Source organism: Myotis yumanensis, unplaced genomic scaffold, assembly GCF_028538775.1.
Source record: "Myotis yumanensis isolate MYYU_CA2020_CCGP unplaced genomic scaffold, mMyoYum1.0.hap1 SCAF_3, whole genome shotgun sequence".
NCBI classification, from domain to species: domain Eukaryota; kingdom Metazoa; phylum Chordata; class Mammalia; order Chiroptera; family Vespertilionidae; genus Myotis; species Myotis yumanensis.
Window position 1 is genome coordinate 123,493,333 of NW_027223754.1, and position 15,063 is coordinate 123,508,395.

General features: G+C 44.7%; 1 protein-coding gene and 1 pseudogene across 1 annotated transcript in view; one reads left to right on the plus strand and one right to left on the minus strand.

Annotated features, from left to right (window-relative positions):
• The window catches only part of TIGAR (TP53 induced glycolysis regulatory phosphatase), a 29,332-nt gene that overhangs the window by 10,258 nt on the left and 4,011 nt on the right, over window positions 1–15,063 (plus strand). Inside the window, exons 3-4 of the mRNA XM_070409549.1 lie at window positions 5,730–5,851; window positions 12,344–12,421. Coding sequence (XP_070265650.1) covers window positions 5,730–5,851; window positions 12,344–12,421 — 200 coding nt within the window. The remainder of the gene's footprint in view (window positions 1–5,729; window positions 5,852–12,343; window positions 12,422–15,063) is intronic.
• On the minus strand, window positions 2,905–3,284 carry LOC139005277 (U6 snRNA-associated Sm-like protein LSm3 pseudogene; annotated as a pseudogene).

A 15,063-nucleotide genomic window follows, 5' to 3' on the forward strand; every position in this document is an offset into this window, starting at 1 on the left:
AGTCTATTTACTTCTGGTTGCTGATATATGGAATGTTAATGTCAGTGGTGCATGGGCAGGCTAAACAGCCATCTCATACGGTGAATAAAGAAACATTAAATTTATTTAAGGAAAAGGGGTTGGAGGATGGGGATATCCAAAGGGAAGAGCTACACAGCACTGAGCCAAAGGGTATTTGGTCCATGCTGACAGCAAAAATATACTTAGGACAGTAAAACAAGGAAGGGCATAGAAGAATCAACAGGAAAGCCTAGGCTGGGCTGTTTTGGCTCACTGCGAAGTCAGAGAAAAGGGGGCCTTGGAGAGAGGTTCAATGGGTTAGCCAGGGACAAGCTGCCATTGCCCATTGCTCTCCTGGTTGTAAATCTCATGGGGTCCCTTAAAAGTTAGGGGATGCATGCCTGTGGGGGAAGGAGAAGCGGGTGGGAATGACACGGGCATCCTCCTTGGAGGGAGAGCATGCACTGGATCCTTTGTCTTGATGTATTTGTCTCTCTCTTGCAGACGGAAATCTTAGGGGAGGTGTCAGGAGAGAGTCAAAAGAATATTCATCAGCTCTACCTGGTGGCTCTTTCAGGGCAGTGGGTCATTAGTCAATGTAGGTGGTCTCGGCAAACAAGGGGTCACTTGTCTGGTTCTGCTGCTTTTCTGGGCCTGGAGCTGAAGTATAACTGAAGCCTAGATATTATCCTTAGGAAGGAAAGGTCTGTGGGTCTAAACCACCTGACGAGTGACATGCTAGGGGAGGATAGTTATCCTGAGGGCGAGGTTTGTGTTTTCCTTATCCAACCCCTTCTCACCTTCCCTACTGGCTTTGAAATGATGAGCCATTTCTATTCTTTTAATGGCTAAAAGTGTTCTTTAAATTTTTACCATTCATGCTTAATAAATTATAAGATTAATATTCACTCTCTTGAAAAATACAAAGACCTTATGTTACTTTTGTTTACTATTTTAGTCCTGTCCTTTTTAACTACAGGCCGTAGCTATTATTGTTCAATTTGTTATTTAGACAGTGTTTGTTTAGATTTACATGTATATTTACCAGTTCCTCTTATCATTTCTTTTATATCCCAGACTTTCACTCCTAAGTATCTTCTACGAAAGCGCCCCTAGTTCAGACTGGTTAATGGTAAAGATAGTTTCAGTTGTTTCTCTTCTAGACAGTTCTGGGTTTAGTCTATGTAATTGCTTTTAGTCTATCAGTGGTCGGCAAACTCATTAGTCAACAAAGCCAAATATCAACAGTACAACGATTGAAATTTATTTTGAGAGCCACATTTTTTAAACTTAAACTATATAGGTAGGTACATTGTTATTAACTTAATTAGGGTACTCCTAAGGCTTAGGAAGAGCCACACTCAAGGGGCCGAAGAGCTGCATGTGGCTTGCGAGCCGCAGTTTGCTGACTACGGGTCTAGGTAATTTTAGAATGACAGTTCTCTTAGCACCTGGGAGATATTATTCTGTTGCTTTTTGGCTTTTATTGTTTCTCTTCAGAAGTCTTCTCTCAGCCAAATGGGGTTCCATGGTAGGTAATTTGTCTTTCTCTGAAACTACTTTTAAAATCTTCTTTGATTTTGGTATTCTAGTTTATCTTAATATACTAGAAGGCCCATGCACAAAAATTTGTGCACTGGCAGGGAAGGAGGGTCCCTCAGCCCAACCTGTGCCCTCTCACGGATCACACTGCCGCTCACCCTGCCCACCCTGCCCGCCCCACCCAGCCCGCCCAAGACACCGCAGGCCCGGATCCCGCGCTGGGGTAAGCAGCAGCTCAGATCTGCTGCCGCCGGCCCCGCCCAAGACACGGCAGGCCGAGATCTCAGCTTGGGCGGCACAGCGGGATCTGCCTGCAGTATGCAAATTAGCCGCCATCTTTGTTGGCGGTTAATTTGCATATCTCGCTGATTAGCCAATGGGAGGTGTAGCGGAGGTACAGTTAATTTCAATCTTTGTCTATTATTAGATAGGATAGGATTTAAAAATGTTTTTTCTGCGTGATTATATTGTATTTAATTTATCTGTGGGTTTCTTGAAAATTCTCAACTATCATTTTTCCTATATAATAAAAGCCTAATATGCTAAGTGTCCGGTTGGCCGTTCAACCAATCAAAACGTAATATGCTAATGATATGCTAAGGCAGTTCAACCGCTCGCTATGACGTACACTGACCACCAGGGGGCAGTCGACCAGTTGCTATGACATTTACTGACCACCAGGAGCGGGGGAAATGCTCTGACTGGTAGGTTAGCTTGCTGCTGGGGTCGGCAGATCGGGACTGAGCAAGATGGGCTGGACATGCCCTGGAGCCCTCCCGCAGTCCCTCCCCGGCTGGCCAACAACCTATGTCCCTCCCCGGCCCCGATCATGCACTGGTGGGGTCCCTTGGCCTGGCTTGCACCTTCTTGCAATCCGGGATCCCTTGGGGGATGTCGGAGAGCCAGGCCAGGCTGAGGGATCCCACTGGTGCACGAATTTGTGCACCGGGCCTCTAGTCTCTTCATAGTTAGGAATTTTCATTTTTTCTGTCAAGCCTCTAATAGATCAGAGATGCGTTCCATCTGTATCCAGCCTGTATTCTGGGTATGAATTCAGGCCTGTCTTGGAGTTTATTAAGTCACTTTGCAACTGGATCTCCCTTTACCCATTGAGGAAATATTTTTCTCCTTCAAGAATTTTATTTTTCATTATTAAAAGATCTATTTGGTTCTTTTAGAAGGCTATCTGATAGTTTTTTGTTTTTTTGTTTGTTTTTGGTGATCACATTTATTGGAAGAGTTGGAGAAAAATAAAAATGCCATTTAGCTTAAGAATTTGTGAGTTATGTGCAAATAAACTCATTTCAGGAGCAGAAGAATCCTTGGTCATTTCTTTATATCAAAATTTACGCAGGTTTCTCTTTTGAATATCTTCTACCTTTAAAGATGCAATCATGTAAAGTCTCCTAATTTCCACACAGGATATATTCTTTGTTTCAACCAACTCTCAATGGAGGGAAAGCCTGCACAACATCTCCCTGGACAAAAAGCATTGGAATATTCCGTTTTGTTGATTTATATATCTCTTCATATGTTTCTTCATCAATTTCTTTAATAGTCACAGTTTCTTCCACATCTCCCAATATCATATTTAAATGTTGATCATAAGCATGTAATCTACCTTGAAGCTCTCTGTCATTTCTCATTTTCATATAAATTCGCTCATCCAGGCTGAGCCTGATAAGATCCAGGGGCTCTTCTACAGTGTTGGTAGTTTGTTGCTGCTCCACATCATCCACCATGTTTCAAACCTTATCTGGTAGTTTTTTATGAGTTTGTGTTTGCTCATTTTTGTCATTCTGCCTTAATCTTATTTTATAGTCTGTATTTTCTGATTTCAATGTTAGAAGTGTTACTGGTTCTAAATCTGTTATGATTTTTATGACTTTCATTCATGATGGATTAATTTCTTTTTTTTTTTTAAATATATTTTATTGATTTTTTTTACAGAGAGGAAGGGAGAGAGATGGAGAGTTAGAAACATCGATCAGCTGCCTCCTGCACATCTACTGGGGATGTGCCCGCAACCCAGGTACATGCCCTTGACCGGAATCGAACCTGGGACCTTTCAGTCCGCAGGCCGACGCTCTATCCACTGAGCCAAACCGGTTTCGGCAATGGATTAATTTCTTGTGTCATTAAGTCTTTGACTAAACTATTATTTGCTCTAAATTAATAGAAAACTTGTTAGCCTTTATTGAGAACTAGAGGCCCAGTGCACAAAATTTGTGTGTGTGTGGGGGGAGTGGCACGGTCCCTCAGCCCAGCCTGCACCCTCTTGCAATCCAGGACTACTGGCTCCTAACTGCTCACCTGCCTGCCTGCCTGATTGCCCCTAACCGCCTCTGCCTCGGCCCCCGCCACCGTGGCTTTGTCTGGAAGGATGTCCGGAAGATGTCCAGTCTATCTGGTCTAATTAGCATATTACCCTTTTATTAGTATAGATGATTTGCTCTGAAAAGGATTTGCATTTTATTTTACTGCTGGCCTGAAATTGCATTAGCCTCCCTTACAGGATCCCTGATTTCCAGGAATATTCAGTGCAGTTCTCCCACCTTGCTGTGTCAGTCAGCCTTCCCCCCCACCCCATCCCCTGCCCCACCCCTGTGCTAATATCACAGCAACTCCATTTTCTTATGCTCAGGTTTTTTTGGATTCTTTTGCTTTGTCTCATGGAGATTTTCTTTTTCCTTATATCCTGTGAGCCCAGGAATGCATATCTCTCTCTCTGTCTCTCTGTCTCTGTCTCTGTCTCTCTCTCTCTCTCTAGTTCTTTTGTAGTAGGATAAGCTTTCAGAGTATCTAATGGAAATAAAGTATATTTTAAGTGAAAACGGAGAAGGGAGGGAGGGTGGGAATGAGGGAGGGGAAAGTAATACAATACGGAACATTTGGCCAATGGAGATCGAGGGAAAACTTTCTTAGGTGATGATCCTACCACCCAAATATAACACCTTAAGTTAAGAACATGAGATAAGAGCCGGCATTAACAAAATATAGCTACTGAAGGGATAGGAAAATGTGAAAGTGGAAAGCTTGAGACTGTTGAATTTTTATCATATAATTCCCATTAGGCAAACATTCTTTTGGAAAAATTTGAATACTTGAGCCTTTTATAGGATTACTAGAAGTCCGATGCATGAAGATTCATGCAAGTATAGGCCTTTCTTCCCCTGGCTGCCGGTGATGGGGTGGCTCGCTCTGGCGGCCTGTGCAGTGGCAGCGGCGGTGGCAAGCCCTGCGCGCTCTGGCGCCGCTTCTTCCTAGCCCTCCTTCTCCAGAGAGTTCCTCTGTGCAGCGCTGGTGCTCCTGGGGAGGCACGGAGGGGAAGAGGTAGGGGGAGCCAGGCAAGCTGGGAGGACTGGAGAGGTTTGGTGCACTAGTGCATTTCACTTTCCCATTGTGAAAGTGGGATGCAACTGGCCCCCCTTCCTCATCCTCTTCCTCCTCTGCCCTCTGCCTCCTGCCCGCCGGCCCTCCCTCCATGCCCATCGCCCCTCCCTTCTTGATTTGGCGAGATAGAAAGGAGGGAGATCTGATAATTTGGGTTACTGTGTAGGTGGCCTCTTTCATCTATTCAAAACAAAGCTGAGCTGCCTGCTGCTGCCGCCACAACTGCCACCATCGCCCCTTGGCTGGCCCGGGGCTCCTGGGGTGCACTAACTGTGCACTGAGCGAGCTCCCATGAGCGTCTGCACCTGCAGAGCTGCTCCAAAGGTAGGGTTTTGTTTACCAGAGCAGCGGGGCAGTGGTGGGGTAGAGGGAGATGCCAGACACCGGTAGGTATGACCTCAGGCAACCGGAGGGTTGCCTCTGAGGCCGGGGGCTGGGCCACAGGGAAGCTGCAAGGACGGTTGACAGGTGTGGAGTGCAGCAGGGAGCCCTGAGGAGGCATGCTGCCCAGAGCAGCCAGGGGTGGGGCTGCCACCATCTTTGTCAGGTTAATTTACATACTCACTCCTGATTGGCTGTGGGCATTGTGAAGTGAAGGTCAATTTACATATTTCTCTTTTATTAGATAAGATGGCTTAATTTTACTGGTCAGTTCTCTGGAATGTTATGTGGAAAAGTACCCAAGGAAATATTTCAATAAAATATAAATAAATGCACTTATAGTCTCTTACATGTGAGTTAATTTGCATATCTTATATTTCTGAATGATATTGTTTCTTTTCTTAATCCCACAGGACAAGGAGTAGATGAGCCTCTTTCAGAAACTGGATTTAAACAAGCAGCTGCTGCTGGTATATTTCTTAATAATGTGAAGTTTACTCATGTTTTCTCCAGTGATCTCACGAGGACAAAGCAGGTAAGTTTAGAGTGGAGGTTTAGGGTGATGAGTCAAAAGTTTCACCAGTGTAACCTTGAAAAATCTGCTACCAGAATTTATAGGGAATTAAATCACATACAGACTACCCCCAATATTCCCCTCTCCTCAACAGAACTTTTTTTTCCCATTGTACTTTATTTTATTTTGGTAAATTTTAAATTAGAGTAGCTTGAGAAAAGCTATCTAAAAAAAAGACAAAGAAGGTGTCGAGAGAGAAAGCCAGGAGAAACAATAGGCAGGAGAAGTTAACACACAAAGGCATCAGATGTTGGAATTAATAGATACAGTTAAAAAACAATAACTATAAATACGAGACATTTTTTGAAATATCTTAAATATCTTTAGGGAACAGATTGGTATAAAAATTACCTAGAGATTTAAAAAGGACCCAAGTCAACTTCTAAAAGCTTAATGGAAGGACAATTTTGTGACAACTACGAGGGAATAACAGGCCTGGGTTTAGCCTTCCCACATGAATAACTAGAAAATAGGACAAAATTTGTGAAACACTATTTTCAGATATTGGACTTCAGGCAATGTGGGTTTATGATCCCCAAAAGAAGTGAAACAAACGAGGTGAGCCCTAGGACTGTCCTGACTTTTCTGCTGAAGCAATTCCCAGACTCTGATAGGAGAAGCCATATAGAGCCCAATGGTCTCAGTGAGTTAGGTGATAGAGCTTGGAAAGGTTAAGTAACTAACATTTACGGAGCAGAGTACTGGAGGAGAGAGCTGCACAAAGAAAGAAGTCTTGAAATGTGTGTAGGGATCCCCTTGAATCTTTGGTGGACTTAATTTGCACACGTGTAGGGTGTAACTGCCTGTGGCCAGACAAAACACAACTTCAGTGGGGAGAGCAATTGCTGGGGAAGTTGTAAGCTGAACAATTCCTGGAGCTCAATTTGATTTCCCATCAGCTAAAGTGGAGAGATTTCATTGAACGCATAGAGCATAGAGTAGAGTTGTCATAGTATTATACCTTAATAAGTGAGGCTAAACTACCCTTAGAGGAACGTAATGAGGAAAGAAATAGAGAATAAAAGAATCAAATTTATCTTCTATAGATGAAAAATATGATATTCTGAAATGAAAATGTTATGGGATGGAATTAACAGCAGAATAGATACTGTCGAAGAAGAGATTAGTGAACATGAAGACAGAAACAATATTTTAAAGTTGTAAAAAGGAAAAAAGACTAGAAAAGGAACATTGAAAAGTCTCAGAGAAGTATAGTATGACATTAAGCAATTTAATTTACATGTAGTTGAAATCACAAAAGGGAAGTGGGGCATGAGTATGAGGGTTAAAACAAATGATTTGAATAAGTAATGACTAAAATTTTCCCAAATATTTACCCAGTGAAAATTCTTTGAAAAATTAGGTGAAATAAAGACTTTCTCTCAAGCAAAAGTTGAGGGACCTAAAATAGCACCATATTTTTATGGACAGTTATTTTTGAGTGTTTTTGGTTTAGGGTTTTGACAAAGGTACCAAGGTAATTTAGTGATTGAAAGGATAATCTTTTCTATAAAAGGTGCTGAAACATTGGGCTATCCATATGGAAAAACATGAACTTTGACTCTTACCTCACATAACACAAACATTAACTTATGATTGATTATAGAACTAACCTAAAAGCTAAATTTATAAAAATTCTATTTAAAAAAAAAAACCCATAGAAGACACATTGAGATATTGCCTCACACCTGCCAGAATGGCTACCATCAGTAAATCAGCAAATAAGTGCTGGTGAAGATGTAGAGAAAAGGGAACCCTAGTACACTGTTGGTGGAAATGCAGACTGGTGCAGGCACAGTGGAAAACAGTATAGAGTTTCCTAAAAAATTTAAAGTGGAACTACCTTTTCACCTAGTGATCCCACTTCTGGGACTATTTCCTAAGAATCCCAAAACACCAATTAGAAAGAATATATGCACCTGTATGTTCATAGCATCATTATTTGCAACTAGAGGCCCAGTGCATGAAATTCGTGCATGGGATGGGGGTGGGGTCCCTCAACCTGGCCTGCAACCTCTCCAATCCGGGACCCCTAAACTGGCAGTCGGACATCCCTCTCGCAATCCAGAACCACTGGCTCCTAACCACTCACCTGCCTGCCTGCCTGATCACCTCTAGCTGCCTCTGCCTGCCTGCCTGATGCTCCTAACTGCTCCCCTGCCAGCCTAATTGCCCCTAACTGCTCTCTGCCTGCCTGATTGCCTCTATCTGCCTCGGCCCCACCACCGTGGCTTTTTCTGTGAGGACGTCCAGAAGATGTCCGGTCTAATTAGCATATTACCCTATTATTAGTATAGATAAGTCGCCAAGATCTGGAAACAGCCCAAGTACCCATCAGTAGAGTAGTGGATAAAAAAGATGTGGTACACCCTAACTGGTTTGGCTCAGTGGATAGAGCATCGGCCTGCGGACTGAAGGGTCCCGGGATCAATTCTGGTCAAGGGCATGTACCTTGGTTGTGGGTGCATCCCCAGTGGGGGGATGTATGGGGGGCAGCTGATCGATGTTTCTCTCCCATCGATGTTTCTAACTCTATCCCTCTCCCTTCCTCGCTGTTAAAAAATCAATAAAATATATATTTTTAAAAAGATGTGGTACATTTACACAATAGAATACTATGTGGCTGTAAAAAGGAATGAACTCTTGCCTTTTATGACAGCATGGATGGACCTGGAGATTATAATACTAAGGGAAATAAGCCAGTCAGAGAAAAATACTATATAATCTCATTTCTATATGGAACCTGATGAAAAAAATTAATTGACAAACAAAATAGAACCAGAGACATGGATACATGGTACAGACTGACAGATTTGGGGGTGGCAGGGAAGTCAGCAGGTGGGATGAAAGAAGGTGAAGAGAATAGTCAAAGAACATATATGCATACCCCATGGACACAGACAACAGTGTGGTGAGGGCCAGAGGAAGAATAGAAAGGAAAAGTATCATGTACTAAACACCAATATTAGGCTATCAACCAATTTGACAGTATCAGTAATTTTTTTAATATGCTGAGAGACAGTAGGATTAACCTAGAGTTTTATACCCAGCAAAATGTTTTCTAGAGTAGAGGTGAAATGAGAGCATTTCACACAAATAGGCTTGAAAGTAAGGAACTTTCACAGGATAACAGAAGAAAAATAATTCCAGAAGGAAAGTATGAGTTTTAGAAAAGAATGAGCAAATTAGTAAAGGTTTAGGTCAATATAAACAACTATCTACACTAATAAAAGAGAAACATGGTAATTAGCGTACGACTGCTACCCTTTTCATTGGTTAATCAGTGAGTATATGCAAATTAAATGTCAGCCAAGATGGCGGCTAATTTGCATACTGCCGGCAGGGAGGGCCAGCTGGAGCTGTCATCCCACCCTCGTGGCGCCTAAGCCCCAACGCCAGCCAGGACCACAGTGTGCGGCCCTGAGTGGCGGAGGGGGGGGGGGGCTTGGCGGCTCAAACAGCCACCTAAACCACTCCCCCAGCCAGGACCGCTGTGTGCGAGTGACCTGGGCGGAGGGGTGGGTGTGTCTTGGCGGTGCAAACAAACCACCTAAACCACGCCCCCAGCTGGGACCTCTGTGTGCGGCCTAGGCGGCCGGAGGGTGCGAACAAACCGCCTAAACCACGCCCCCAGCTGCCCTGTGTGCACCCTGGGCAGTGGGGGGCTTGGTGGTGCGAACAAACTGCCTAAACCACGCCCCCAGCCGGGACCCCTGTGTGTGGCCCTGGGTGGGCGGGGCCTCCGCAGCTGCAGTGTTTGCACCCAGGCCCCCAGCCTGCCCTGGGCTCCGCTCAAAGAGGGGCTGGGGACCGGGGGTTTACTAAACTTTCCTGGAGCTGCTCCCCACACCCCAGCCCCTGCCCCAGAACCACACTGCCTGCAGCAAGGCTCCAGACAGCTTCCTGACAGGTGGGCGGCAGGAGAGCTGAGTAGAGTGGGGCTGCAGGGAGCCACAGAAGGGCTGGGCCGCGGGAGCCAAGCTCCTGGGAGTCTGAGGAGAGAGCTTGAAGGTAGAGGAACCTTCGGCAAAGCCCCTGCCAGGAGCCGCAGCCATGGGGTCTGCAGGCACGTGCACAGGCCTCCGCCTGATGGGCGATCCTGGGCAAGCGCCATGGCTTGGGGGAAGCAGCTGGCCAGCAGGCGGGCGGCCCAAGGAGCGCAGAGCGGCGCCAAGGTGGGGTGCACTCGGGGGGGGGGCTCAGGCCTGGGCAGGGTGCTGGCGGGCGGGGATCTGCCTCGCCTGCAGAGAGTGAGGTTCTGTATTGGCCCCAATAGGCAGGAAACAAGAGGCGATGACTGTAGGGATGACTGCAGGCGTGGAAGGACGCCCAGGCTGAGGGGCAGACTCGCAGCCCTGAGGCGGGGTGGAGGGGTGGCACCACCTCAGTGGAGGAGCGCCCCATGCTGGGTACCCCACTGCGGCGGTTTGGTGAAGCTCCCGGTGCTGACTGGGCCTCCCCGCGGCCTGTACACTTGAGGCCAGGACTCCTGCTCCCGCCTTGGCCCAAAAACAAGCCTGCGCCCGCCCCATGGGGGTGCACACCTGCACAGTGAGTGCAAGCCTACCACCTGCTCCCCAGAAGGGGGGGCAGTAAAGAATGGGGGTGGGGCGGGGGAGAGGAAAGAAGGTGGAGCATCCATGATGAAGAGGTGCTTGAGAATGAGGCTTGGAAGCCTCATGGGGAGGTTTGTTCTGTTTGCCCTGGCTGTCCCTTAGGAAAGGCAGAGAGCCGGCTGTGAGGGCTCCCTGCGCGAGGAGTCCAGTTCCATAGCCAAGTGGAATTGGCCTCAGTTTCCTGCTCCGTAAAATGTGTTAAGCATGTTCCAGTGCCTTCACTGAGCTTTGAGGGCCAATTGAAATCCTACATAAAGAAAATAAGGGAAGACCTGAGAAAGAAAAGGAAGGGCGGGCAACAGAAAAGAAAGGTTGGAAGGAACCTGTAAACCTATTGTCACTTAAATAGGGAATATAGTCAACAGTGTTGTAATGATGGTTTGAAGCCAGGTGGGTACTGGAAGTATCAGGGAACACTTTGTAAAGTATATGGTTGTCTAACCACTATTCTGTAACTAATAAACCTGAAACTAATACAAAATAATATTGAATGTAAAGAAATGAAAATAGGAGTGAAATTTTTCTAAATTTCAAAGTTTAAATAAAGGCTGTAAAGGAAGGAAGGGGGAGAATAAAAATAGTGTTTTTCATTTTTCCACTTTATTGTCTTTTCAGTATATGATAAGACAGTTGTCTTTATATGGTGCTTTTATGCTTTTCTAAGTCATTATCTCATTTAATGTTCAGGGCAACTTAAAGACAAGATAATTATTCCCTCCACTATTCAAAGAAAGAAAATCTTGGTGCCTGGCCCCAATGATTCAATCGTCAATCCCTTATTGTAAAGCAGGGTTAGTGAAATTTTCTGTGAAGGGTCATATCTATACTAATAAAAGCCTTGGGGGTGATTGGGCCAGCAGGGAAGGGCAGATGGGGATGATTAGGCCGGCAGGGGAGTAGTTAGGTGTCAATCAGGCCAGCAGGTTAGGCCCGATCCCGGCAGTCGGACATCCTGGGATCAGGCCTAAATCAGCAGTCGACATCCCCCAAAGGATCTGAGATTGGAGAGGGTGCAGGCTGGGCTGAGGGACACCCTCCTCCCGTGCACGAATTTCATGCACCGGGCCACTAGTTTATAATATAAAATAGTAACAATGATAATGTCTAATTTGTGGGTAGGGTATTAAAAAATAAGGCTGGTTGTGGACTTAAATTACTAGTTTTGCAAATACACTGTCCCTTGTCCATTAAAAGTAACCAAGCACACAATGAGAAGGAATCAAAAATAAATAAGTACAAAAGGCAGCAGAAGTAGGCATGGCAGTTAGCTGATAATGGGAGTTATCAGACAAAGGCTTTAAAATAACCATTCAATGCAGAGGTAAAAGCACTGAGAATTTCAGCAGAGAACAGGAAAGTATAAACAAAAATCAAATGCAAATTCTAGAACTGAAAATAGTCCTAAATTAAGACTCAATGGGTTTAACAGCAATTTAGACACCTTGAATAGAGATTAATGAACCAGAACCTTTTCTATAAAGAGCCAGAGAGTAAGTATTTTAAGTTAGGTGGGTCATGTGATCTCAGTCACAACTGTTCAACTCTGCTGTAGTACTGTGAAAGCAGCCTAAACAATACGTAAATGGCTGTTTTCTAATAAAACTATTCACAAAAAGTGATGGTCTGGATTTGGTCTATAGCCTATAGTTTGCTGACTGCTGAATTAGAAATTAGGGTAGAAGGAAATATGAAAATCTGTCATGAAGAGAGGCAACTTTTACAAAGGAAAATGATTTCTAGTTCTTTTTTATTCATTAAGAAGGTATGTATTATTTTGATGTCTTGGCCAGAATGATTATTTTTATGAGAAGAGAAACAGTTATCTTTCGATTTTCAGACAGTGCATGGGATTTTGGAGAAGAACAAATGTTGCCAACATATGACAGTGAAGTATGATTCAAGACTTCGAGAAAGAGTAAGTAGCTTATGTATTATTCTTTGCCATAGTCATCAACAACTACCTCAGGTTATCATATGGCTAAAAATTAATTACTGCTAGAAATATGGAAACAGCTAACATTTGTTGAGGATCTATCCTGTAATAGTCACTGTTACATACTCTCAGAGATAGCATAGATAGTATCTTATTTAACTGCTAGGAGCCCAGCACGCGATTCGAAATTGTGCAGCGCTGTGCACCCTCAAGTCTCCAGTCCGGCCCTGCCTCGCTCCCTGGGCCCCGCAGCAGCCACAATCGCTGCTGGTCAGCCCTGCCTCCCTCTCTGGCCCTTGAAGCAGCCGCGGCCACTTCTGATTAGGCCCTCCCCCAGCGCAGGTGTGCGGAGGCCCTTGCGCCCCGCCCCCAACGCTCCGTGTGCAATCTCCTCCTGTCCGATCGACCCGTTACGGTGTCCCGGTTAATTAGCATATTCTAGTATATATAGATATATAGATTAAAATCATATGATAATACATTTAAAAAAAATTTTTAATCCTCACCCAAGGATATGTTCATTGATTTTTTTTTTTTTTTTTTTTAAGAGAGAGAGGAAGGTGGGGGGCAGAGAGATGTGAAAGAGCAACATTGAACGGTTGCCTCTTGTATGCTCCCAAACCGGGGATCGAACCTGCAGCAACCTAGGTATGTGCCCTGACCAGGAATAGAACCCACAACCCTTTTGGTGTATGGGACAATGTTCCAACCAACTGCATCTCCCGGCCAGGTGAAATCATATAATATACATCTTAAATTATAAAAGCAAATGGTATATTTGTAAGAATTTAACACAGTGGCCCTAACTGGTTTGGCTCAGTGGATAGAGCATCGGCCTACGGACTGAAGGGTCCCAGGTTCGATTCCAGTCAAGGGCATGTACCCTGGTTGCGGGCACATCCCCAGTAGGAGGTATGTAGGAGGCAGCTGATCAGTGTTTCTCTCTCATTGATGTTTCTAACTCTCTATCCCTCTCCCTTCCTCTCTCTAAAAAAAAAAAAAAACACATTAAAATATATATTTTAAAAAAAAGAATTTAACACAGTACAGAAGAATTTAAAATAAAATTGAAAACCTCTCTCCCTCAGCTTCCCAGTTCTACTGCCTGATTTTAAGTATAAGTAGCCCATTTTAGATACCAGAAATGAATCTTTTTGAAACTGTGATTTAGCTAAAGCTGTAGAACAATTTCACATCTGAGATTTGGCTCCAGGTCTCCTAGAAGACTTTTTATTATGCTCTATAACTCTGACCTATAAAACACCTAATGCCCCTGCCAGCCCTGTGATTTCTTACATAACCAGACAGAAATGTAACAGAATGGCTAGGACATCTTTAAAGAATTACTTTACTTAATGTGCTTATGTTCTCTGTTATGGCTCAACATACATACTAGAGCTCCAGCATACGTGCTGCTTGGAAAGGCTCATTTTGCTCAAATGGTAAACAAAAGCGCCTTGAATTCAGTGAACACCAAACAGGGCCTGTCATCATCAAGGAGTAGCAAGTGTTATTGATCATTCGGCTGCACCATCTCTTTGCTCTCTCCCTGAGTAATTACATCCTCTCTTATGATTTCTGCTAATGAGCTGATTTCCAAATGGGTACTTTTAGCTTAGATCCCTAAACTGTATCAAACTGCCTACTGTTTATTTCTGTTTGAATGCCCCCCAGCTACTTCCTGCTCAGTGAGCTACACTCTCCTTTCCATTGGGCTCCTGCTTTACCCAGTTCAAATCGTTCATTTTTGACTCTTCACTGTACCTCACACTGCACATCTGTCCTCTTGTCAATTCTACCTCTAAATAGTTCTTGAATCCTTCCTCTCTCTGGAAACTCACTGCTGCCATCTTCTGCAGTTCCCTGTCCTCTGTCCCCTAGATCACTGTCACCTAGGTTTTCCTGTTCACTGCACTCCTTTTTCAATCCAATGTCCACACCACCAGCCAGAGTAATCTTTGGGAATTGGGTCGCTGCACACCTGTATAAAAGAGTCTGCTACTTCCCTTTTGTCTTCAAAGGTTGTCTAAACTCTTACCTGTTTGGCTGTGAGCGTGCTGTGGGATCTGACCTGTTGTCTCCACCTGCCTCCTTCCCCTTCCCTGGTGCTTGGTGGCCAGTTTAATAATATTAGCGAGCACTTACATGGTGCTCATCACATTCTGGCCCTGTTGCAAGCTCTGCAAGTTTATTAATCTTTGCAACAACCTGATGTAAAGATTCAAAAACCTCATGTTTTAGCCCCCATTTTACAGGTGCAGAAACAAAGGCACACAGAGGTCAAGCCCATGCTCGGAGTAACAGAGCTAGTTTATTGCAGAGCTCAATGAAAATCGAGGCCGCTGGGCTCTGTGGTCTATGTTCTGGACCTCTGTTCACGGTTGTCTCTCAGAGATCTTGGCATCTGGTGTCGCCCAAACAGCCTGTGCTCTTTCCTCACTCGGCCTGGAATACTTGCTCCTTAAACCTGGCCCACTTCCACCCACCCCAAGGCTTGGGCCTTCAGTGATGTCTCTGCTGTATGTGTCTGTGTCGGTATTTCCCTCCATCACAGCACTTCCTGCCGTTCCTAGGCTAGTGTCTCCACCACGCTGCCATCTCCGCAGGGGCGGGAGCCACGTGTC